The sequence below is a fragment of the Microcaecilia unicolor genome, chromosome 6, assembly GCF_901765095.1.
Source record: "Microcaecilia unicolor chromosome 6, aMicUni1.1, whole genome shotgun sequence".
Lineage (NCBI taxonomy): Eukaryota > Metazoa > Chordata > Amphibia > Gymnophiona > Siphonopidae > Microcaecilia > Microcaecilia unicolor.
The window spans coordinates 24,713,094-24,736,437 of NC_044036.1; the positions used below are offsets into that span (position 1 = coordinate 24,713,094).

The following is a 23,344-nucleotide window of genomic DNA, read 5'->3' on the forward strand; positions in this document are numbered from 1 at the left end:
CCCCCCTTCAATCTCATTTCATGTCCTCTCGTTCTACCGCCTTCCCATCTCCGGAAAAGATTCGTTTGCGGATTAATACCTTTCAAATATTTGAACGTCTATCATATCACCCCTGTTCCTCCTTTCCTCCAGGGTATACATGTTCAGGTCAGCAAGTCTCTCTTCATACGTCTTGGAACATAAATCCCATACCATCCTCGTAGCTTTTCTTTGCACCGCTTCTATTTTTTTAACATCCTTCGCAAGATACGGCCTCCAAAACTGAACACAATGCTCCAGGTGGGGCCTCACCAACGTCTTATACAGGGGCATTAAAACCTCCTTTCTTCTGCTGGTTACTCCTCTCTCTATACAGCCTAGCAATCTTCTAGCTACGGCCACCGCCTTGTCGCACTGTTTCGTCGCCTTCAGGTCCTCAGATACTATCACCCCAAGATCCCTCTCCCCGTCCGTGCCTATCAGACTCTCCCCGCCTAACACATACGTCTCCCTTGGATTTCTACTCCCTAAGTGCATCACTTTGCATTTCTTCGCATTGAATTTTAATTGCCATACGTTAGACCATTCTTCTAGCTTCTTCAGATCTTTTTTCATGTTTTCCACTCCCTCCGGGGTGTCCACTCTGTTGGAAATCTTGGTGTCATCCGCAAAAAGGCAAACTTTACCTTGTAACCCTTCGGCAATGGCTCTAAACTGAGCAGAGTTAAGGATAAGCAAAGCTGTGAAAAAAAAGGACAGGATACTATGTTGTATGACTGTCCACCTCTAAACTAATATGAAATTAATTGAACCTACAGAATTCATTGTAACAGTGGTACAGAATATAGGAACTGATTATAGCGTATAAGAGTACAAAGAACAAGCTAGACTGCATCTAAATAACAACCCTCTTAAGTGAAAAGAGCTAAGATATGCTACAAGGTATATCCACTATGTGGTGGGAGATAAAACTTTAAGTGGCTAATGTCTTGAAAACTAGACAAAGTTAGCCGGTTAATAAAGATACCGCTTGATGCAGTATCACTGTAAATACCTATTAAAAGACAAAAACGCCAAATGATAAAGGATGTGAGTCTAAAATATGCTAAAAACAGAGCAGCATGAGCAACCCATAAATATAGTATAAACTGCTGGACTACCAAATAAACTGTAGCAAATGTAAATAGTTTATTGCATAAAAAAAACAATACTAAGCTGCTGTTTGTAAATGCTTGGTTACAAAAAGAGCCAGTAGTTTAAAAAACATGCAAAAATGTGAAGCAGTTTAAAAATATGTATTAATTCAAATAATGGCTAGGTATAAAATCTAAGGGCCCTGTTAACTAAAGTGCGCTAGCATTTTTAGCGCATGATAAAATTTAGCTTGTTCTAAAGCTGGAGACATCCATGTATTCCTATGGGTGTCTCTAGTGTTAGCGTGTGCTAAAAATGCGTGCCTACAGCGCGGCTTAGTAAACAGGGCCCTAAGGTTGGACTGTAAGATTAAAGGGCTTAAAGCTCTAAATGTCAAAAGACTCGCTGTATATCATTGAAGGATAAAAATACTCACCCACAGCTGTGTTCAAACAGATGCTGTGGCGCCAAAAATGCCACTTCAATAGTTCTGAAGAAACAGAACTGCATCATAACTACTGCATATTTAAATCTAAGATCATGAATAATGTATAAGATGGCAATATCCCTGAAATGCAGCGGTGTGAATGCCAGCTAAAAAACAGCCAGTTATAAATATAACCGGTTAGAATGCACAAACCGGTTATAAAAACATATATGAGAATTTAATATATGTAAAAGATAAGAATAAAAATAAAATATGTGGCAACTATGAAAAAGCAATGTACACTGTGAAATTGAAGGTAAGTAATATGCAAAAAAGGTGCAAATGAAAGTACAGTAAAACGCTGACAGTTGTATATTGCAAAATTTAACTGATAGAAGTCACCGATAACAGTGTGTACTATATGAAGGGTCTTAAATCTAATTCTGAATTCAGTCCATGCGGAATCAGCGTTTTAAAAAGAAAAATGGTCCTTTGTTCTTCCTTTAATAATTTTTTGTCTGCATCACCACATCTCCATGAGGTTTTCAAAACTTTGTAGACAACAAACTTAAATTCATCTGTAGTGTGATCAAATGATTGCCAGTGATGAACCAAAGGGGCTGTAGTGATGTTCTGGTCGATATAGCTCCTGTGTTCAATTAGACATGTTTTGATTTGACGCTTGGCCTTGCCAACGTATTAGAGATTGCATGGACGCTTAATAATGTATATTGCGTTGGAGGTATTGCAATTTGAATAGTTGTGTAAAACGTATTCTCCAAGGACAAGCAGGCTGCTTGTTCTCACTGGTGGGTGACGTCCACGGCAGCCCCAGGAACGGAAATCTTCCTAGCAACAAAAAGTTTGCTAGAGCCATCGAGTGCGCGGGCATGGCCATCTTCCCGCCCGTCGTGCGAGAGTCCTACTTCAGTTCTTTTTTCTCCTCGGTAGAGAGTGGCTGCTTGCGGTCTCTCTCCATGTGCCCTGAACGAGCCTTTGCTTTTTTCTCATTTTTCGTCTACTTTTCCCTCGGTTTTTCTTTCATTTAAGTTGTATCCCTTGACAAAAAAAAATCCCTTTATTTCTTAGTTTTAGGTCGCTTCCGACGCGGCTTTCTCATTTTTTGTGCCTTTATTTTTGGCACAATCGAGAATTTTGATTTCGCCGCCGCTATTTTTCCGTCCATGTCATCGAGGACGCCCATCGACTTCAAGAAGTTGGTGCAACCGGGCAGTCTCGGGTACTGACCCTCACAAGTGGTGTCTTCAGTGCCTTGGGCCCGACCATTGCCCAGACGCATGTAAGTTGTGTCTTAGCTTGAAAAAGCGGACACAGGCGTCGAGGAAAGCTCTTCGGGATCGTCTTTTCGGAGCTTCGCCCGGTTCTTCGACGTCGACATCGGTACCGCGGTCAGCGGCGTCGATATCGGCACCAGAGATGGCATCGACCTCGGGAGCGCAGGTAATCGCTGTCCGGACACCACATGCTGGGAGCAGTGAGCCATCGAGTGCGTCTCCACCTGCCTCGAAGACTCCTACTGTGCGCAGGCCCCATGGGACCGACGACTGTCGGACCCGACTCTGAGGAGGCGTGTGGATTCCACGTCCTCCTCGTCGGTACCGAGGAGTATCGATGACATGCGTCGAGCGAAGGCGAAAAAGCATCGCCATCGGTCTCCTTCTAAGCACAGTACCGGGAGCTCCGGGGCATTGAAGGATTCGGCACCCCTGAAGCGTCGACGCCGGGAGGAACGCTCACCCTCCATTCAGGAAGTGTCAGTGCGTCGGTCTTTAGACAGCCCGGTACTGCCTCCTCGACCTCAACAGATTCTGGACCTGGTTCCTGTACCGACCCTGCAGCCTTGCTCAACAGCGACTCTGGACGAGCGCATCCAAGCCATTCTCTCAGGTTTGTTGGAAGGGTTGCTGCATTAGTCTGTTACGGTGCCGGGGGTGCTTGCACATTCGGCACTGTTGATGGAAGCGGCAGCTGGCTCTGGCCCTGTGGTGAGGTCTCCGATGCCGGTACAGCTTGTGGCATCAGTGTCAGCTGCCACCCAGGTCGACTTCTCGTCGACATAGATGGAGGGAGCTTCATCGCCGCTGGCACAGGAGTCGACTTCTCGGCATCACCATTGGGGACATGGTTCCTCGGCGTTGAGACGGGCCCGGTTTTGGACTGCAGTTCAGAACTCTTGTCCGATATCGAGGAGGATGCCTCGTGGGATGAGGGAGATCCCAGATATTTCTCTTCTGAGGAGTCTTGTGGTCTTCCCTCTGATCCTACTCCTTCACTAGAAGGAAAGCTTTCTCCTCCGGAGACTCTTTCTTTCTCGTCATTTGTCCACGAAATGTCTGTGGCTATTCCCTTCCCTGTAGTAACTGAGGAGGAGCCCAGGACTGAGATGCTCGAGGTCCTTGATTATCCTTCACCACCTACGGAATCATCCACTGTTTCTCTGCAAAATGTCCTTAAAGAGACATTGCTGAAGAACTGGAAAAAACCACTAACTAATCCCACCATGCCCAAAAAAGCTGAGTCCCAATATCAGATTCATGGAGAACCAGAGTTGATGAGGTCGCAGTTACCTCATGACTCTATGGTTGTGGATTCCGCTCTCAAGAGGGCCAGGAGTACTAGAGATTTTGCTTCGGTGCTCCCGGGGCGGGAATCTACAACTCTTGACTCGTTTGGGAGAAAGGCGTATCAGTCCTCTATGCTCGTGTCCAAGATTCAGTCATACCAGCTCTACACGAGCATCCACCTGCGGAACAATGTAAAGCAACTGGCGGACTTGGTGGACAAGCTCCCTGTGGAGCATGCCAGGCCTTTGCAGGAGGTGGTCAGGCAGCTCCTGTCTAAATTCCTATCCAGGGGTGCTTATGACTCTCTTGATGTTGCATCCAAAGCCGCTGCTCAGGGTATAATGATGTGCAGACTCTTATGGCTGCGTGCCTCTGACATGGATAATCGAGTCCAGCAGCGGATTCCGGATGTCCCTTGGGGGGGGGGGGGGGGGATAATATTTTTGGCGAGAAAGTCGAGCAGGTGGTAGAACAGCTCCACCAGCGGGAAACTGGACAATCTCTCCCGCCAGGCGCCTTCAGCTTCTATCTCATTGACATTTCGCCCATTAGATTGTAAGCTCTTTTGAGCAGGGATTGTCCTTTTTGTTAAACTGTACAGCGCTGCGTAACCCTAGTAGCGCTCTAAAAATGTTAAGTAGTAGTAGTAGACGTTTTTTCCGGGGAAGAAGGAATGCTTCCTATGCGTACAATAGGCGTAGGTACAATCCTCCTTCCCGACAGCCTTCTCAGGCTCAGCCCCAGCGCGCTCGTTCTCATCAACAGCTTGCGCCCAGACAGGCCCCTGCAGCTCTGCAGCAAAAGCAAGGGACAAGCTTTTGACTGGCTCCAGCTGAGCATAGCCGTTATCAAAGTGTCCGTGCCAGACGATCTACCGGTCAGGGGGAGGTTAAAATTTTTTCACCAAAGGTGGCCTCTCATAATCTCCGATTGTTGGGTTCTTCAAATAGTCCAGTTAGGGTACTCCCTCAATTTGATCTCCAGACCTCCAAATTGCCCATCAGGAGCTCAGTCCTTCAGCTTCCAGCACAAGCAGGTACTTGCAGAGGAATTCTCCGCTCTTCTCAGCGCCAATGCAGTCGAGCCCATGCCACCGGGGCAAGAAGGGCTGGGATTCTATTCCAGGTACTTCCTTGTGCAAAAGAAAACAGGGGGGATGCGTCCCATCCTAGACCTAAGGGCCTTGAGCAAATATCTGGTCCGAGAAAAGTTCAGGATGGTTTCCCTGTGCACCCTTCTTCCCATGGTTCAGGAAAACAATTGGCTATGCTCTGTGGACTTAAAGGATGCTTATACACACATCCCGATACTTCCAGCTCACAGGAGGTATCTTTGATTCCGTCTGGGAGCGCAGCACTTCCAGTATTGTGTGCTACCCTTTGGTCTCGCATCTGCGCCCAGGGTATTTACCAAATGCCTGGCAGTAGTTGCAGCGTTGCTACGCAGACTGGGAGTGCATGTGTTCCCTTATCTCAACGATTGGCTAGTGAAGAACACCTTGGAGGCAGCAGCTCTACAGTCCATGCAGATGACTATTCAACTGCTGGAGCTACTCGGGTTTGTTATAAATTACCCCAAGTCCCATCTTCTTTCTGTTCAAAGACTAGAATTTATTGGAGCTCTGCTGGATTCACAGACGGCTCGCGCCTATCTCCCCGAGACGAGAGCAGACAATCTTCTGTCTCTAGTTTCCATGGCAGAGCGTCTCAGCGGATCACAGTTCAGCAGATGTTGAGACTTCTGGGCCATATGGCCTCCACAGTTCATGTGACACCCATGGCTCATCTTCACATGAGATCTGCTCAATGGACCCTAGCTTCCCAGTGGTATCAAGCTGCAGGGAATCTAGAGTATGCGATCCAGCTGTCCACCGAATTTCACAATTCCCTTCAGTGGTGGACAGTTCGATCCAATTTGATCTTGGGATGTCCCTTTCAAATTCCTGAGCCTCAAAAAGTGCTGACAACGGATGCATCCCTTCTGGGGTGGGGAGCTCATGTAGATGGGCTTCACACTCAAGGAGCTTGGTCCCTCCAGGAATCAGGTCTTCAGATCAATCTCCTGGAGTTGCAAGCGGTCTGGAACGCTTTAAAGGCTTTCAGAAATCGGCTGTCCAATCAAATTATTCAAATTCAGACAGACAATCAGGTTGCCATGTACTACATCAACAAGCAGGGGGGGCACCGGATGTCGCCCCCTGTGTCGTGAAGCCGTCCAGATGTGGCTTTGGGCTTGCCGTCACGGTATGCTTTTCCAGGCCATGTGTCTGGCAGGCGTAAACAACAGTCTGGTCAACAGGTTGAGCAGGATCGTGCAACCTCACGAGTGGTCGCTCAATTCGCGCATAGTGCGCAAGATCTTCCAAGCGTGGGGCACCCCCTTGGTGGATCTTTTCGCCACTCACATCAATCACACAGTCCCTCAGATCTGTTCCAGGCTTCAGGCCCACGACAGACTAGCGTCAGATGCCTTTCTCCTTCATTGGGGGAAGGGCCTTCTGTATGCATATCCTCCCATACCTCTAGTGAAGAAGACTTTACCGAAACTCAGGCAGGATCGGGGAACCATGATTCTGATTGCTCCTTTTTGGCCGTGTTAGATTTGGTTCTCTCTTCTTCTGGAGTTGTCCTCCGAAGAACCATGGAGATTGGAGTGTTTGCCAACCCTCATTACTCAGAACGAGGGGTCGCTTCTGCATCCAGTCTCTGGCTCTCACGGCCTGGATGTTGAGAGAGTAGACTTCGTCTCCTTGGGTCTCTCTGAGGGTGTCTCCCGAGTCTTGCTTGCTTCCAGAAAAGATTCCACGAAGAGGTGTTACTCTTTTAAATGGAGGAAGTTTGCCGTCTGGTGTGACAGCAAGGCCCTAGATCCTTGCTGTTGTCCTACACAGACCCTGCTTGAATACCTTCTGTCAGAGTCTGGTCTCAAGACCAACTCTGTAAGAGTTCATCTTAGTGCGATTAGTGCTTTTCATTATCGTGTAGAGGGTAAGCCTATCTCTGGACAGCCTTTAGTTTATTTATTTATTTGCTGCATTTGTATCCCACATTTTCCCACCTCTTTGCAGGCTCAATGTGGCTTACATTATGCCACAATGGCGATCGCCATTAACGGAATGAGAAGTACAGAGTATTGTTGCAATTAAGGTATATAAAATATCAGGTAAATTAGAAATAAATAAGTAAATAACATCTGTTTTTTAATATGTATTTACTTTTTTACTTGTTATTTAGTTTATTCAATCTCATTTAAGGTGTAATCCATTTCATACAACATTTCATGGTTTATATCTTTTTATATAGACTTTTATATTATTACATTTTATATGCAGAATTAATGTCTTAGAGCCATATATCATGTTTTGAAGTTTGTAATTTTTTTTATTTATAAATTTTACTTGTATTATACTTTTAATGTATCACACACATGTTTCGTGATTCACTTGATGATTTTTATTTGTATTATGTATCGTTTTATGTTTTTACTGTACTATTGTATTTGATCCCTGAGGCAGGCGGACATTTCCGCTGAAACATGGCCCCTTATCGGGTCTCTTCTGGTGCCTTAATAAAGAACACTTTTGATGACACTCCCTGTGTGGAAGTCAGTGGTTTATCCTCTACTTGTTTGGTTTCTTTGGACTTTCATAGAGGTTACTTTCCTGTTCCCCTTTGGACTTTTGGAGAGACAAACCACACATGCTGGCAACAGTTCAGTTGCATCAGAGTCCTTGATTGACAGTGGCGCTGTAGCACACAGACAGTGTTGGCCTGCAGTGAAAACTGAAGGACAAGAGATGTGAGGCAGTGTATCAGCACTTCATTGGGCTGCTGTATGAATTGCAGGGACTGTATTTATGGTTAAATTGGTTGCAAAACAGAAGGCCATAAATGTGGAATGGTCTGAGGGAAGTAGTTGTTCTTCTGGTAATACTAAGGGAGAAGGGACAGAGGGGGAAGAGATGGAGGGATGGGGGTTCATGATACAGAAAAAGAGGGGATAGAGGGATAAGGAGTGAGATGAATAATGGAGAAATCGGAGGAAGTAGGGAAGGGGAATGGGGAAAGGGATGTTTGAATGCAAGTACTCATTTGACTACAGTTGTTTGTAGCTTCAGCAAATCTCTATATATAAAAGGCACCTCCAACGTTCTAATTTTTTTTTTAAATTACATTTGTACCCCGCACTTTCCCACTCATGGCAGGCTCAATGCGGCGGGCAATGGAGGGTTAAGTGACTTGCTCAGAGTCACAAGGAGCTGCCTGTGCAGGGAATCGAACTCAGTTCCTCAGTTCCCCAGGACCAAAGTCCACCACCCTAACCACTAGGCCACTCCTCCTCCAGCCGGAAACTTGAGGTGGCATAGATATCCGGTTTAGCAAGTACACAAAGGATAACAGAGTAGTAAATCAAGCAGACAGAAATAGCTGAGGGACATAATTGTTTTCTCAGGCACCTGGAGTGCTTGCCCTGGGTGATTAACAAGGTCAGCTGGGGTACACAGCTCCTTGCAAGTCAACCAATTAACTCTGCCCTGAACTCTGCCCTGGGTGATTAACAAGGTCAGCTGGGGTGCACAGCTCCTTGCAACTAAAACAATTAACTCCTCCCAGACTCTTAGGAGCTTGCCTTTACTCACCCAGGCTGCCGTCATTGCCATACACTCTAAACCAAACAAACCTAGCAGCTGCTGTTCCACATTCTCCTTTTTAAATTGTTGCTCCATCAGAAACAAGTTTACAGCTGTTTCAACTGGGAGGGAAGGTGGCCCTGGAACTGGGAGGGTGGGGACTTTGAAACTCTGAGGGACGGAGGGTGGGGGACCCTGAAACTCAGACGTACCCTGGGACTGGGAGGGGGGGACGACCCTGGAACTGGGGGGGAGAAGGGTGGAGGGGGACCCTGCAACTGGGAGGGAGGAGGGAGTGATGGGCCCCTGGCACACACTCTGATTCTCATTCCCTCTCTCTCACAAAGTCAATCTCACACACACTCTCTCAAACATACACACTCTGAGGAAAACCTTGCTAGCGCCCGTTTCATTTGTCAGAAACGGGCCTTTTTTACTAGTATACTAATAAAAAGTAGTTTGTGTTGCAAGATGAATTTGACAGCGTTGTTATTATTTACTTTTTAAGTTAAAATTTTAAATTAGATATTGAAATTTTGTTTTGTAGGGCGACCAACATTATGCAAACATCAATCTTTGGGAAAATGTAATAATGAAGGTTAGATGTCTTTTTTGTTAATACTTTGATTTGAATGAATAAATGTTAACAAGTGAACAAAATAGGTACAATAACAGCATACGTAAACAGTTCTTCCTTATCATCCTAAACCAGTCAAAATGACTGTTTGTTTATGCCACCTTGTCAGCAGAAGGGGACAGAGAAAACAGTGGCATCACTAGTATAAGGAGCAGTGGATCCCTGGAACTTGTTAGTATTCTCTGTCTCTAATAAACGGTAACACATCTTGGACTAGTGCAGCAGAAGTTGAGTTTGGGACTGGCTCCCTTAAGTTTAGTCTGTGGCCTTTGTCCTGGATTAGAGTAGCTTAAGCAGGTGCTCTAAGGGATCGGTCTGCAGACCTTTCCTGATCAAATGTGTACTGCCTTCTTCCTAGTATCGTGTGCAGATCCTTTGCTGGGGTAAGATTGGGCCAGATAGCTGACCTTTGGACTTTCAGTCAGGCCATGAAATGTGAGGTACGTTGGGATTCTGGTTCTAAAATTCTACCCCCTTCTAGTTTTTGTTTTCTCCAGCCTGTGAAGTTGATTTGGTTCCCTTCTTCTAGAAAGGCTGGGAGGTTGTCAGTAAACTATTTAAAAAAAAGAGAAAAAGAAAAGTCTGCTGGAAAGATAAATGGTGAGTGCTAGTGCAGGTTTGTCTGTGGCTCAAGGGGAATGCTAGTGATTGTAGAGAAAGACCTTTGTTCCAGTGAAGGTTAATGGATTTGATATATTGCCTTTCTATGATACAAAGTGGTTTACATGTTGTCCGAGGACAAGTAGCACATTGTTTCTCACATATGGGGTGATGTCATTCAGTGGAGCCCATTTAGATGCTACCCAGCATATATCTTTAAGAGGCCTTATTACAGTCTAGTTTGACTAGAGATCAAGAAGTTAGGATGTCCTGCATTTTTGAAATATACTGCATTAATATCACCTAAAATTGTAGCATATATCAAACAACACTGGCAGGTGATGCAGGTTTATCCCAGGTTTTCGGGTGTGGAGTGCATGATTGCCTATGCTAGAAACTGTAATTTGCCTGAGAAGTTATGCAGATCGAATGTATGGACTGCAACATCTGAGAAGAAAGGAGGACATCGGAAGTGTGGTGGATGTTTTATTTGCCCAATTACTGAAGAATGTTCCTCATTTTATGATAAAAAAGTAATCATTTCAAATGAAAAGTGGGACAACTTGTGATTCCAAGGGAGTGATTTATGGAATTCGCTGCCCTTGTGGATTGGTATATGTGGGACAAACTTCCCGAATTTTTAAAACTAGGATAATTGAACATCAACATTGTATATCCACCAAAAAGATTGAGGCTCGTCTTGTCCAACATTGTGTTAAATTCCAGCATAAATTTTATTAGATAACTTGTTGAGTGACTGAGCAATTACATGAGGGTGAGAAGGGGGGGGGGGGTGGATTTTAAAAAAATTGCTGAGGCAACTTGAGCAACGCTGGATTTTTCATCTTAATACTGTGGAGCCTATTGACGGCTATTATTTTAAAGCATTTCCACTTTGGGATAGGTTGGTCTTGGGAGCATATTCTTAAATTGCTGGTTGCCATTTTGGAAAGATTTCAGATTCTGTTCCACCTCCTGAAGCAACATCTATGTAAAACAAGTGGCTCTTGTCTGGGTTGAGAAGCAGCTGGTGTCGGGTTGGATTGGATGGAGAAGAGTGAGTCGCTGTGTTTGGTTTATTCAAGTCCCTCTGAGGACTGACACACAATGACGATTTGAAGTCTCTTCCCTTCTAAAGTTAAGTGACTGTGGAATCAATATGTATTGTTTGAATAAGTGATCACCAGCATTTTTGAGATTTTTGTAACTGTTTTGTTTTTTGTGGTTGATGAGTTTGGGCTGTTTTTCTCTATTTGGAGGGGGGGGGGAGCAACTTCTTTTTTCCTGTGGTCAGTGGGGTTTGTGTTTATTTTTGGGTGGTTGCTCTCTTTTTTTTCTGGAGTAAAAATTAAAAGGCCAATGATAATAACTTGGGACTCTATTTAGAGATGAAACTGGCTTTGGGTTAGTTTGTGCTTTTGAGCTTTGAGGCCTTTCTTTTATTGTAATTTTGTTATAGCCCCATGCAATCTATCTGAAGAATGTATTCTCCGAGGACAAGCAGGCTGCTTGTTCTCACTGATGGGTGACGTCCTCGGCAGCCCCTCCAATCGGAATCTTCCTAGCAAAGTCCTTTGCTAGTCCTCGCGCGCCCGCGCGCACCGCGCATGCGCGGCCGTCTTCCCGCCCGAAACCGGCTCGAGCCAGCCAGTCTTCTTTCGTCCGCACTCGGTACGGCTGTGTTTTTGTCGTGTCGAGCCCCGGAGAGTCGACCTCGCGCGTCCGTTATCTAAATCGACGTGTTTTTTCTTCGGAAAAGTTTCATTTTCGTTCGGAAAGTGCTCCGAAAACCCCCTTGGGTTTCGTTTGCCCCTTCCCGTATTTCCAGTTTTGCCCCGGTAAGTTTTCTTTCGTCGTCGGGGTAGGCCTCTTTTCGGCCTCGGTCGAGATTTTTTCTCCCTTAAAGTTTTGGTGCTCCAAATTCGTCATTTCGGATTTTGACTTCGCCGGCGTGATTTTTCCGCCCATGACATCGAAGCCTTCCAGCGGCTTCAAGAAGTGCACCCAGTGCGCCCGGGTAATCTCGCTCACTGATAGGCACTCTTCGTGTCTTCAGTGTCTGGGGGCCGAGCACCGTCCCCAGAACTGTAGTCTGTGTTCCCTCTTACAAAGGCGGACTCAAGTAGCGAGATTGGCCCAGTGGAACGTTTTGTTCTCGGGCTCTTCGTCGGCATCGGCACCGGGGTCATCGTGTGCATCGACGTCATCAGCGTCTAGACCTTCATCCTTGGCTGCCAGTGCATCGAGGCATCGGCCCTCTGCATCGGCGCCGAGACATCGGATAGCTGCATCGACGTCGGTGGTACCGGGACCTCGTCTCCTGATGTCGTCGGACGGTGGTGCATCGGGTGGAGTGCAGGTGAGGGCTGTCCATTCCCCTGCTGGTGGCGGTGAGCCCTCGGGTGGGTCTCCTCCTACCCTGAGGGCTCCTGCGGTACAGCCCCCCCGAGATCGACCCTCTTCGGTCTCGGCCCCGAGGAAGCGACGGATGGATTCTACGTCCTCCTCGTCGGTGCCGGGGAGCTCCGGTGACATGCTTCGGAAGAAGTCGAAGAAGCATCGACATCGGTCCCCTCCCCGCGTCGGCACCGAGAGCTCTGGGTTGCCGAGGGAGTCGGCACCCAGCAGGCATCGGCACCGAGAGGACCGCTCACCCTCTGTTCAGGAGGTGTCGATGCGCTCCACTCTGGACAGCCCGGAACAGCCTCCACGCCCGGAACAGGTTCTGACGTCGACGCCTGCATCGACCTCTATGCCTTTCTCTGCAGCCGCTCTGAACGAGAGCCTCCGGGCCGTTCTCCCAGAGATTCTGGGAGAGCTGTTGCGCCCTACCCCTCCGGTACCGGCGGTGCTTGCGCCTCCGGTACCGTCGAGCGTGGCGCCGGCTGGCCCATCGCCCGGGGTGAGGTCCCCGACGTCGGTACCGCGTGCGGTGCCGACTGCGGCCACCTCCCAGGAGGGCTCCCCGACTACGTCGGCGGAGGGAGCTTCGCCGATGCGGGCCAGGGAGTCTACCTCTCGACGCCCCCATCGTGGACGTGGCTCCACTGAGTCGAGCCGGGCGAGGTTGCAGACACAGGTTCGTGAACTTGTGTCTGACACCGAGGGTGAGGCCTCGTGGGAGGAAGAAGAGGACCCCAGATATTTCTCTGACGAGGAGTCTGAGGGTCTTCCTTCTGATCCTACTCCCTCTCCTGAAAGACAGCTTTCTCCTCCCGAGAGTCTGTCTTTTGCTTCCTTTGTCCGGGAGATGTCTACGGCCATCCCCTTCCCGGTGGTTGTGGAGGACGAGCCCAGGGCTGAAATGTTTGAGCTCCTGGACTATCCTTCTCCACCTAAGGAAGCGTCCACTGTTCCCTTGCACCATGTCCTGAAAAAGACATTGCTTGCGAACTGGACCAAGCCGCTAAGTAATCCCCACATCCCCAAGAAGATCGAGTCCCAGTACCGGATCCATGGGGACCCAGAGCTGATGCGCACCCAGTTGCCTCACGACTCTGGAGTTGTGGATCTGGCCCTAAAGAAGGCTAAGAGTTCTAGGGAGCATGCTTCGGCGCCCCCGGGCAAAGACTCTAGAACCTTAGACTCCTTTGGGAGGAAGGCCTACCATTCCTCTATGCTCGTGGCCAAGATCCAGTCTTACCAGCTCTACACGAGCATACACATGCGGAATAATGTGCGGCAGTTGGCGGGCTTGGTTGATGCTCTTCCCCCTGAGCAAGCCAAACCTTTTCAGGAGGTGGTCAGGCAGCTGAAGGCGTGCAGAAAATTCCTGGCCAGAGGGAGTGTATGACACTTTTGATGTTGCGTCCAGGGCCGCTGCTCAAGGTGTGGTGATGCGCAGGCTCTCATGGCTGCGTGCCGCCGACCTGGAGAATAGACTCCAGCAGCGGATTGCGGACTCGCCTTGCCGTGCGGACAATATTTTTGGAGAGAAAGTCGAACAGGTGGTAGAGTCTCTCCACCAGCGGGACACCGCATTCGACAAGTTCTCCCGCCGGCAGCCTTCAGCTTCTACCTCTACAGGTAGACGATTTTTCGGGGGAAGGAAGACTGTTCCCTATACTTCTGGTAAGCGTAGGTACAATCCTCCTTCCCGACAGCCTGCGGCCCAGGCTAAGCCCCAGCGCGCTCGCTCTCGTCAGCAGCGTGCGACTCAGCAAGGCCCCGCAGCTCCCCAGCAAAAGCAAGGGGCGAGCTTTTGACTGGCTCCAGCAGAGCATAGCCGCAGTACAAGTATCAGTGCCGGACGACCTACCGGTCGGGGGGAGGTTGAAAGCTTTTCACCAAAGGTGGCCTTTCATAACCTCCGACCAGTGGGTTCTGCAAATAGTCCGGCAAGGATACACCCTCAATTTGACTGCAAAACCTCCAAATTGTCCACCGGGGGCTCAGTCTTACAGCTTCCAGCACAAGCAGGTACTTGCAGAGGAACTCTCCGCCCTTCTCAGCGCCAATGCGGTCGAGCCCGTGCCATCCGGGCAAGAAGGGCTGGGATTCTATTCCAGGTACTTCCTTGTGGAAAAGAAAACAGGGGGGATGCGTCCCATCCTAGACCTAAGGGCCCTGAACAAATATCTCGTAAAAGAAAAGTTCAGGATGCTTTCCCTGGGCACCCTTCTCCCCATGATTCAGCAAAACGATTGGCTATGCTCTCTGGACTTGAAGGATGCCTACACTCACATCCCGATACTGCCAGCTCACAGACAGTATCTGCGATTTCAGTTGGGCACACGCCACTTCCAGTACTGTGTGCTACCCTTTGGGCTCGCCTCTGCGCCCAGGGTGTTCACGAAGTGCCTGGCTGTGGTAGCAGCGGCACTTCGCAGGCTGGGGGTGCATGTGTTCCCATATCTCGACGATTGGCTGGTGAAGAACACATCCAAGGCAGGAGCCCTGCAGTCCATGCAGATGACTATTCGCCTCCTGGAGCTACTGGGGTTTGTGATAAATTACCCAAAGTCCCATCTTCTCCCAGTGCAGAAACTCGAATTCATAGGAGCTCTGCTGGATTCTCGGACAGCTCGGGCCTATCTCCCAGAGACGAGAGCCAACAACTTGTTGTCCCTCGTCTCGCGGGTGCGAGCGTCCCAGCAGATCTCAGCTCGGCAGATGTTGAGATTGCTGGGCCACATGGCCTCCACAGTTCATGTGACTCCCATGGCCCGTCTTCACATGAGATCTGCTCAATGGACCCTAGCCTCCCAGTGGTATCAGGTCGCTGGGGGTCTAGAAGACGTGATCCACCTGTCCACGAGTTTTCTCGAGTCCCTGCATTGGTGGACGATTTGGTCCAATTTGACTCTGGGACGTCCTTTCCAAATTCCTCAGCCACAAAAAGTGCTGACCACGGATGCGTCTCTCCTGGGATGGGGAGCTCATGTCGATGGGCTTCACACCCAAGGAAGCTGGTCCCTCCAGGAACGCGATCTACAGATCAATCTCCTGGAGTTGCGAGCGATCTGGAACGCTCTGAAGGCTTTCAGAGATCGGCTGTCCCATCAAATTATCCAAATTCAGACAGACAACCAGGTTGCCATGTACTATGTCAACAAGCAGGGGGGCACCGGATCTCGCCCCCTGTGTCAGGAAGCCGTCAGCATGTGGCTCTGGGCTCGCCGTCTCGGCATGGTGCTCCAAGCCACATATCTGGCAGGCGTAAACAACAGTCTGGCCGACAGACTGAGCAGGATTATGCAACCTCACGAGTGGTCGCTCAACTCCAGAGTGGTGCGCCAGATCTTCCAAGCGTGGGGCACCCCCTTGGTGGATCTCTTCGCATCTCGAGTGAACCACAAAGTCCCTCAGTTCTGTTCCAGGCTTCAGGCCCCCGGCAGACTGGCATCGGATGCCTTCCTCCTGGATTGGGGGGAGGGCCTGCTGTATGCTTATCCTCCCATTCCTCTGGTGGGGAAGACTTTGTTGAAACTCAAGCAAGACCGAGGCACCATGATCCTGATTGCTCCTTTTTGGCCGCGTCAGATCTGGTTCCCTCTTCTTCTGGAGTTGTCCTCCGAAGAACCGTGGAGATTGGAGTGTTTTCCGACCCTCATCACACAGGACGAAGGGGCGCTTCTGCATCCCAGCCTCCGGTCCCTGGCTCTCACGGCCTGGATGTTGAGAGCGTAGACTTTGCCTCTTTGGGTCTATCAGAGGGTGTCTCCCGCATCTTGCTTGCTTCCAGGAAAGATTCCACTAAGAGGAGTTACTTCTTCCAATGGAGGAGGTTTGCCGTCTGGTGTGACAGCAAGGCCCTAGATCCTCGCTCTTGTCCTACACAGACCCTGCTTGAATACCTTCTGCACTTGTCTGAGTCTGGTCTCAAGACCAACTCTGTAAGGGTTCACCTTAGTGCGATTAGTGCATACCATTACCGTGTGGAAGGTAAGCCGATCTCAGGACAGCCTTTAGTTGTTCGATTCATGAGAGGTTTGCTTTTGTCAAAGCCCCCTGTCAAGCCTCCTACAGTGTCATGGGATCTCAATGTCGTTCTCACCCAGCTGATGAAACCTCCTTTTGAGCCACTGAATTCCTGCCATCTGAAGTACTTGACCTGGAAGGTCATTTTCTTGGTGGCAGTTACTTCAGCTCGTAGAGTCAGTGAGCTTCAGGCCCTGGTAGCCCAGGCCCCTTACACCAAATTTCATCATAACAGAGTAGTCCTCCGCACTCACCCTAAGTTTCTGCCGAAGGTTGTGTCGGAGTTCCATCTGAACCAGTCAATTGTCTTGCCAACATTCTTTCCCCGTCCTCATTCCTGCCCTGCTGAACGTCAGCTGCACACATTGGACTGCAAGAGAGCATTGGCCTTCTATCTGGAGCGGACACAGCCCCACAGACAGTCCGCCCAATTGTTTGTTTCTTTTGATCCCAACAAGAGGGGAGTGGCTGTAGGGAAACGCACCATATCCAATTGGCTAGCAGATTGCATTTCCTTCACTTACGCCCAGGCTGGGCTGGCTCTTGAGGGTCATGTCACGGCTCATAATGTTAGAGCCATGGCTGCGTCGGTAGCCCACTTGAAGTCAGCCACCATGGAGGAAATTTGCAAAGCTGCGACGTGGTCATCTGTCCACACATTCACATCTCATTACTGCCTGCAGCAGGATACCCGACGCGACAGTCGGTTCGGGCAGTCAGTTCTTCAGAACCTGTTTGGGCTTTAGGATCCAACTCCACCCCCCGAGGGCCCTGTTTGTTCTGTTCCAGGCTGCACTCTCAGTTAGTTGGTAAATTTTTTAGGTCAATCTCAGTTATGTCCTCGCCGTTGCGAGGCCCAATTGACCATGGTTGTTGTTTTGAGTGAGCCTGGGGGCTAGGGATACCCCATCAGTGAGAACAAGCAGCCTGCTTGTCCTCGGAGAAAGCGAATGCTACATACCTGTAGAAGGTATTCTCCGAGGACAGCAGGCTGATTGTTCTCACAAACCCGGCCGCCTCCCCTTTGGAGTTGTGTCTTCCCTTGAAGTGTATTGTCTTGCTACATACTGGACTGGCCGGCTCGAGCCGGTTTCGGGCGGGAAGACGGCCGCGCATGCGCGGTGCGCGCGGGCGCGCGAGGACTAGCAAAGGACTTTGCTAGGAAGATTCCGATTGGAGGGGCTGCCGAGGACGTCACCCATCAGTGAGAACAATCAGCCTGCTGTCCTCGGAGAATACCTTCTACAGGTATGTAGCATTCGCTTTTCGCGCAAACCACTAGAAGAATTGCCATAATCAATGCAGGCCTTCATATATTCTGTGCTTCCTAAAAACGGAGATCTGAATCCATTCCCCCTTGTTTGTTTATGTAGAGCGTTGCAACTAGGTTGTCTGTTTGCTCAATAACTAGCTTTAGATTTTCAGTACTAGTTCAAGACAAGTTATACTCGCATCCAATATGTAATTTTCTGACGCTGGTGGGCTTACAATTTAACCCCCTTGTTTACTAAGCTGCACGGTAAGGCCAACACAGGCCATTCAAAGTGAACGGGCTTTGTTGGTATTAGTGCACACTTAAGTGACTTGCCCAAGATCAAAAGGAGCATCAGTGGGATATGAACCATGACTTCCTTGGTCCTCAGCCCACTGATCTAACCATTAGGCTATTCTTCACTCTTCCAGCTATGACCCAGTCCTCCAAGTATGGATAGATGAAAGTTCCCTGCCTGCAAAGATGAGCAGCTGTTACAGTTGTGCATGTTGTGAAGACTCAGGGAACTGATGAGAGATTGAGCAGCAGGACTCAATATTGGTAATGTTTGTCAAATAGTTTGTAATTTGCGTCTTTGAGATATAAGGATACTTATTTAGTCATTTTTTCTGAAACATAGGCAAAATGGAGATGAATGAATTCATTCTGAATCCTTCCTTCATTTTTTCAGATATAAAATAGCATGAAACCGTCATTTTGGGATGGAGGGTGGAAGGAATTACTTGGAGTATAAACCCTTTATCGCTGGAAAACATTGGATCTCTTATTAACAGCATATGATGTTGATGAAATGGGCATATTGAACTTGGGGACTTGATCTGCCGATTGACAAATCTTATTTTGTAACTTTTTCTTATGACTTAATACCCACTTGTCTTTTCTAATATTTTTTCAGGCTGTTGTAAAATTTTGTGTAATCTAAAATAGGAGCACTCTTGGACTCCTGAAAATAAGTGATCCCCTTTCCTATCCCTTGGCCTTTCTTTTTGCTGATAAGGCTGTTGCCTTTGCTATGGGTGAACTCGGTGGAGTAGCTGTTTGACTGGCATCTCTTCTATGGGCAATATGTCTTTATACAATAAGAAAACATTGCTTTTATCCACAAGCTGTGAAGAAAGAGATTGATACATAGTAAAATGGTCTGTGATCAGGGTAAATATTTCTTCTAGGGGTGTGCAGGCCAACAAATTGTTTTTGTTTAGTTCCATGTGTCATTTTCAGGATTTTTCTTCTTTCTTGGGATTATATTTTCATTTCAGGGGCAACATTGTAAAAGTGCACAACAGTGCACCCTTTCTGCTCAAATAGTTTGTCATGTTGCACAATAATGCCCACTTTTGCACAGTAGTGTATACCATTGTGTTTATTGATAAATAGGGTGCACTATTGAGAAATACAACACACTATTTGAACTATAGTGCAGACTGGTGATGACATAATGAAAAAACAATTCTGGGTTTTCCTCCCATTGCGGGTTAAAAAAACAGATGAGAGATACATCCCTCGTTTCCTTCACCATTACAGTGAACAGGTTATCTCCTAAGCATGATACATCTGCATGTTTAGAGCTTTGGAGAGTGGTCCCGATTTTAGTGTCACTGGCGGATATTACCACTTATGTGGCTGAATTATTTTGTTTGTTCATGGAAAAAAAACTTCATAGAGACAATGTATTTGTGTAAAGCCGTGTATGTATTCAGTTGTTTCACATATATATTTAAAAAGGCTGCACTGTTCACAGAAGAAAACATTTATAAACAACTTGAAAATCTGAAAATGGACAAGGCTATGAGGCTGGATAGCATACATCCCAGGATATTGAGTGAGCTCTTAAAGATTTATTTAATAGATCTTTAGAGATGGTTCTGTTGGATTGGAGACAAGCAGATGTGGGCTTTCTTCATAAAAGCGGGGACAAGGAAGAAGTGGGAAAATGTAGGCTGGTATGCCTGATGTTGGTGGTAGGAAAAATAATGGAGTTGCAAGTGAAGGAAAAGATAGTTAATTTTCTAGAATCCAGTAGATTGCAGGATCCGAGGCAACATAGCTTTACCAAAGGAAAATCCAAATGAATCTGATTTTCTTTGACTGGGTACCAAAGTACTGGATAAAGGGCATTTGCTAGATGTAATCTACTTAGATTTCAGTAAAACTTTTGATACAGTTCCTCACAGAAGACTTTTGAATGATCTGAGAGGGCTGAACTTAGGACTCAAAGTTGTGAACTAGAATGGAAACTGGTTGACCGACATGCAACAGAGGGTGGTGGTAAATTGAATTCACTGGGAGGAAAGAAGGTGAGTAGTGGAGTGCTTCAGTAGTCGGTACTGGGGCCAATTCCGTTTAATATAGTTGTGAGAGACATTGTTGAAGGGTAAGAAGGAAAAGTATGCCTTTTTGTGGATGAAACAAAGATAGCCAATAGAGTAGATATCCTGGAGGGAGTTGGAACCATGAAAAGAGATCTCCAAAAATTAGAAGAATGGTCAAAGGTCTGGCAGTTAAAATTTAATGTGAAATAGTGCAGAGTGATGCACTTGGGGAGCAGAAATCCAAAGGAGATGTACCAGATAGGAGAAGAGAGATTGATGAGCACAGCTCAGGAAAGGGACCTTGGGGTGATGGTGTCTGAGGATCTCAAGGTGACAAAATAATGTGAGAAGGCATTGGCCACGGCCAGAAGGATGCTAGGCCTCTTAGAGAGGGGTATAACCAGCAGAAGAAAGGAGGTATTGATGCCTCTGTGCAAGTCATTGGTGAGGTCCTACTTGGAGTATTGTGTTAAGTTTTGGAGGCTGCATCTTGCTAAGTTAGGGTTACCATATGGCTCCAGAAAAAGGAGGACGGATTGAGCCAGCCGGGTTTTACTTCCATTGCTTTCAATGGAAGTAATTGAGCCAGCCGGGTTTTACTCAATCAGTCCTCCTTTTTCTGGACCCATATGGTAACCCTATGCTAAGTACATAATAAGACTTGAAGCAGTTCAGAGAAAAGCGACGAAAATGGTATGGGGTCTGCACCACAAGATGTATGAGGAGAGACTTGACCTGAACATGTACACCTTGAGGAAAGGAAAGACAGGGGTGATAGACATTCAAATATTTGAAAGGTGTTAATATACAAATTTACAAACAAACCTTTTCCAGAGGAGGGAACATGGTAGAACTAGAGGACGTGAATTTAGATTGCAGGGGGGCCGACTCAGGAATAACATCAGAATAACATCTCCAAATAAATCCTTGGAGACGGGAGAGGTTCCGAGGGACTGGAGAACGGCGGAGGTGGTCCCTCTTCACAAAAGTGGTGATAGGGAAGAGGCTGGAAACTACAGGCCGGTAAGCCTCACTTCGGTTATTGGTAAAGTAATGGAAGCGATGCTGAAGGAAAGGATAGTGAATTTCCTGGAAGCAAATAAGTTGCAAGATCCGAGACAACATGGTTTCACCAAAGGGAAATCGTGCCAAACGAATCTCATTGAATTCTTTGACTGGGTGACGGGAGAATTAAATCAAGGACGTGCTATGGACGTAATCTATTTAGATTTAAGCAAAGCTTTCGACACGGTTCCCCACAGGAGGCTCTTGAATAAACTAGATGGGCTGAAGATAGGACCCGAAGTGGTGAACTGGATTAGGAACTGGTTGACGGGCAGACGCCAGAGGGTGGTGGTGAATGGAGTTTGCTCGGAGGAGGGAAAGGTGAGTAGTGGAGTGCCTCAGGGATCGGTGCTGGGGCCGATTCTGTTCAATATATTTGTGAGTGACATTGCCGAAGGGTTACGAGGTAAAGTTTGCCTTTTTGCGGATGACACCAAGATTTGCAACAGAGTGGACACCCCGGAGGGAGTGGAAAACATGAAAAAAGATCTGAAGAAGCTAGAAGAATGGTCTAACGTTTGGCAATTAAAATTCAATGCGAAGAAATGCAAAGTGATGCACTTAGGGAGTAGAAATCCAAGGGAGACGTATGTGTTAGGCGGGGAGAGTCTGATTGGCACGGACGGGGAGAGGGATCTTGGGGTGATAGTATCCGAGGACCTGAAGGCGACGAAACAGTGTGACAAGGAGGTGGCCGTAGCTAGAAGATTGTTAGGCTGTGTAGGGAGAGGTGTGACCAGCAGAAGAAGGGAGGTTTTAATGCCCCTGTATAAGACGTTGGTGAGGCCCCACCTGGAGTACTGTGTTCAGTTTTGGAGGCCGTACCTTGCGAAGGATGTCAAAAAAATGGAAGCGGTGCAAAGAAAAGCTACGAGGATGGTATGGGATTTGCGTTCCAAAACGTATGAAGAGAGACTTGCTGACCTGAACATGTATACCCTGGAGGAAAGGAGGAACAGGGGTGATATGATACAGACGTTCAAATATTTGAAAGGTATTAATCCGCAAACGAATCTTTTCCGGAGATGGGAAGGCGGTAGAACGAGAGGACATGAAATGAGATTGAAGGGGGGCAGACTCAGAAAAGATGTCAGGAAGTATTTTTTCACGGAGAGGGTGGTGGATGCTTGGAATGCCCTCCCACGGGAGGTGGTGGCGATGAAAACAGTAATGGAATTCAAACATGCATGGAATGTGCATAAAGGAATCCTATGCAGAAGGAATGGATCCTCAGAAGCTTAGCTACAATTGGGTGGCAGAGCAGGTGGGGGGAAGAGGGGTTGGTGGTTGGGAGGCGAGGATAGGGGAGGGCAGACTTTTATACGGTCTGTGCCAGAGCCGGTGATGGAAGGCGGGACAGGTGGTTTGGAGGCAGGAAAAACTGCTGGGCAGACTTACACGGTCTGTGCCCTGAGAAAGACAGGTACAAATCAAGGTAAGGTATACACATGAGTTTATCTTGGGCAGACTGGATGGACCGTGCAGGTCTTTTTCTGCCGTCATCTACTATGTTACTATGTTTTTAATGGAGAGGGTGGTAGATGCCTGGAATGTCCTCCCATGGGATGTGGTGGAGATCAAAACAGTAATAGGATTCAAAAATGCATGGGATAAACACAAAGAAATCCTATGTGGAGGGTAAGAAACCAAACAAGTTTAGTGGTGATTAGATGACTGTGCTCTGATATTGGCTGGATAGTTGGAGAACATGGCCAGTGCTTGGCAGTTTTCTACGGTCTGTGCCCTGATTGTGGCTGGAGAGAATTTGGATGGGCTGGAGTGGACTTCGGTGATAACTTCTGTAGATGAAGAGTAAGGCTAGTACTGGGCAGACTTTACGGTCTGTGCCTAGAAAATAGCAAGGACAAATCAAGATCAAGTATGCATATGTCAAGTACACATATATAGTATCACATCATACCTTATGCTATGAGTTTATCTTGGGCAGACTGGATGGGCCGTCTACTCTCTATATATATAAAAGGCACCACCAACGTTCTAATGAAGCCTCACTTCCATTTTGCATGGTGGTGTAGATATCCGGTTTCATGAATCACAGGCAGGAGTAGGGAATACTCCTCCCACAGCCTACAAAGCAACCCTCACTGCCCCCCCAAACGAAACACCCCGAAACCAAGTTCGATGAAGGATGAACGACAGGAACGCAACAGGCAGGGAAGAGTGTTTCCCTACTCCTCCCCCTGGCTCACAATGAGCTGCCACTGCTTGAATGCAGGGAGGACTGGAGGTGCTGAAATCGGCAGGGTCATAAAACAAAAAAA

The 23,344-nt window shown here is 47.7% G+C and overlaps 1 protein-coding gene across 2 annotated transcripts in view; it reads left to right on the forward strand.

Moving 5' to 3' along the window:
* Positions 1–23,344, forward strand: part of LOC115472814 — a 124,786-nt gene that overhangs the window by 60,649 nt on the left and 40,793 nt on the right. For both annotated transcript variants that reach the window (XM_030207255.1, XM_030207254.1), the window contains one exon: positions 9,303–9,353. In XM_030207255.1, coding sequence (XP_030063115.1) covers positions 9,303–9,353 — 51 coding nt within the window. The remainder of the gene's footprint in view (positions 1–9,302; positions 9,354–23,344) is intronic.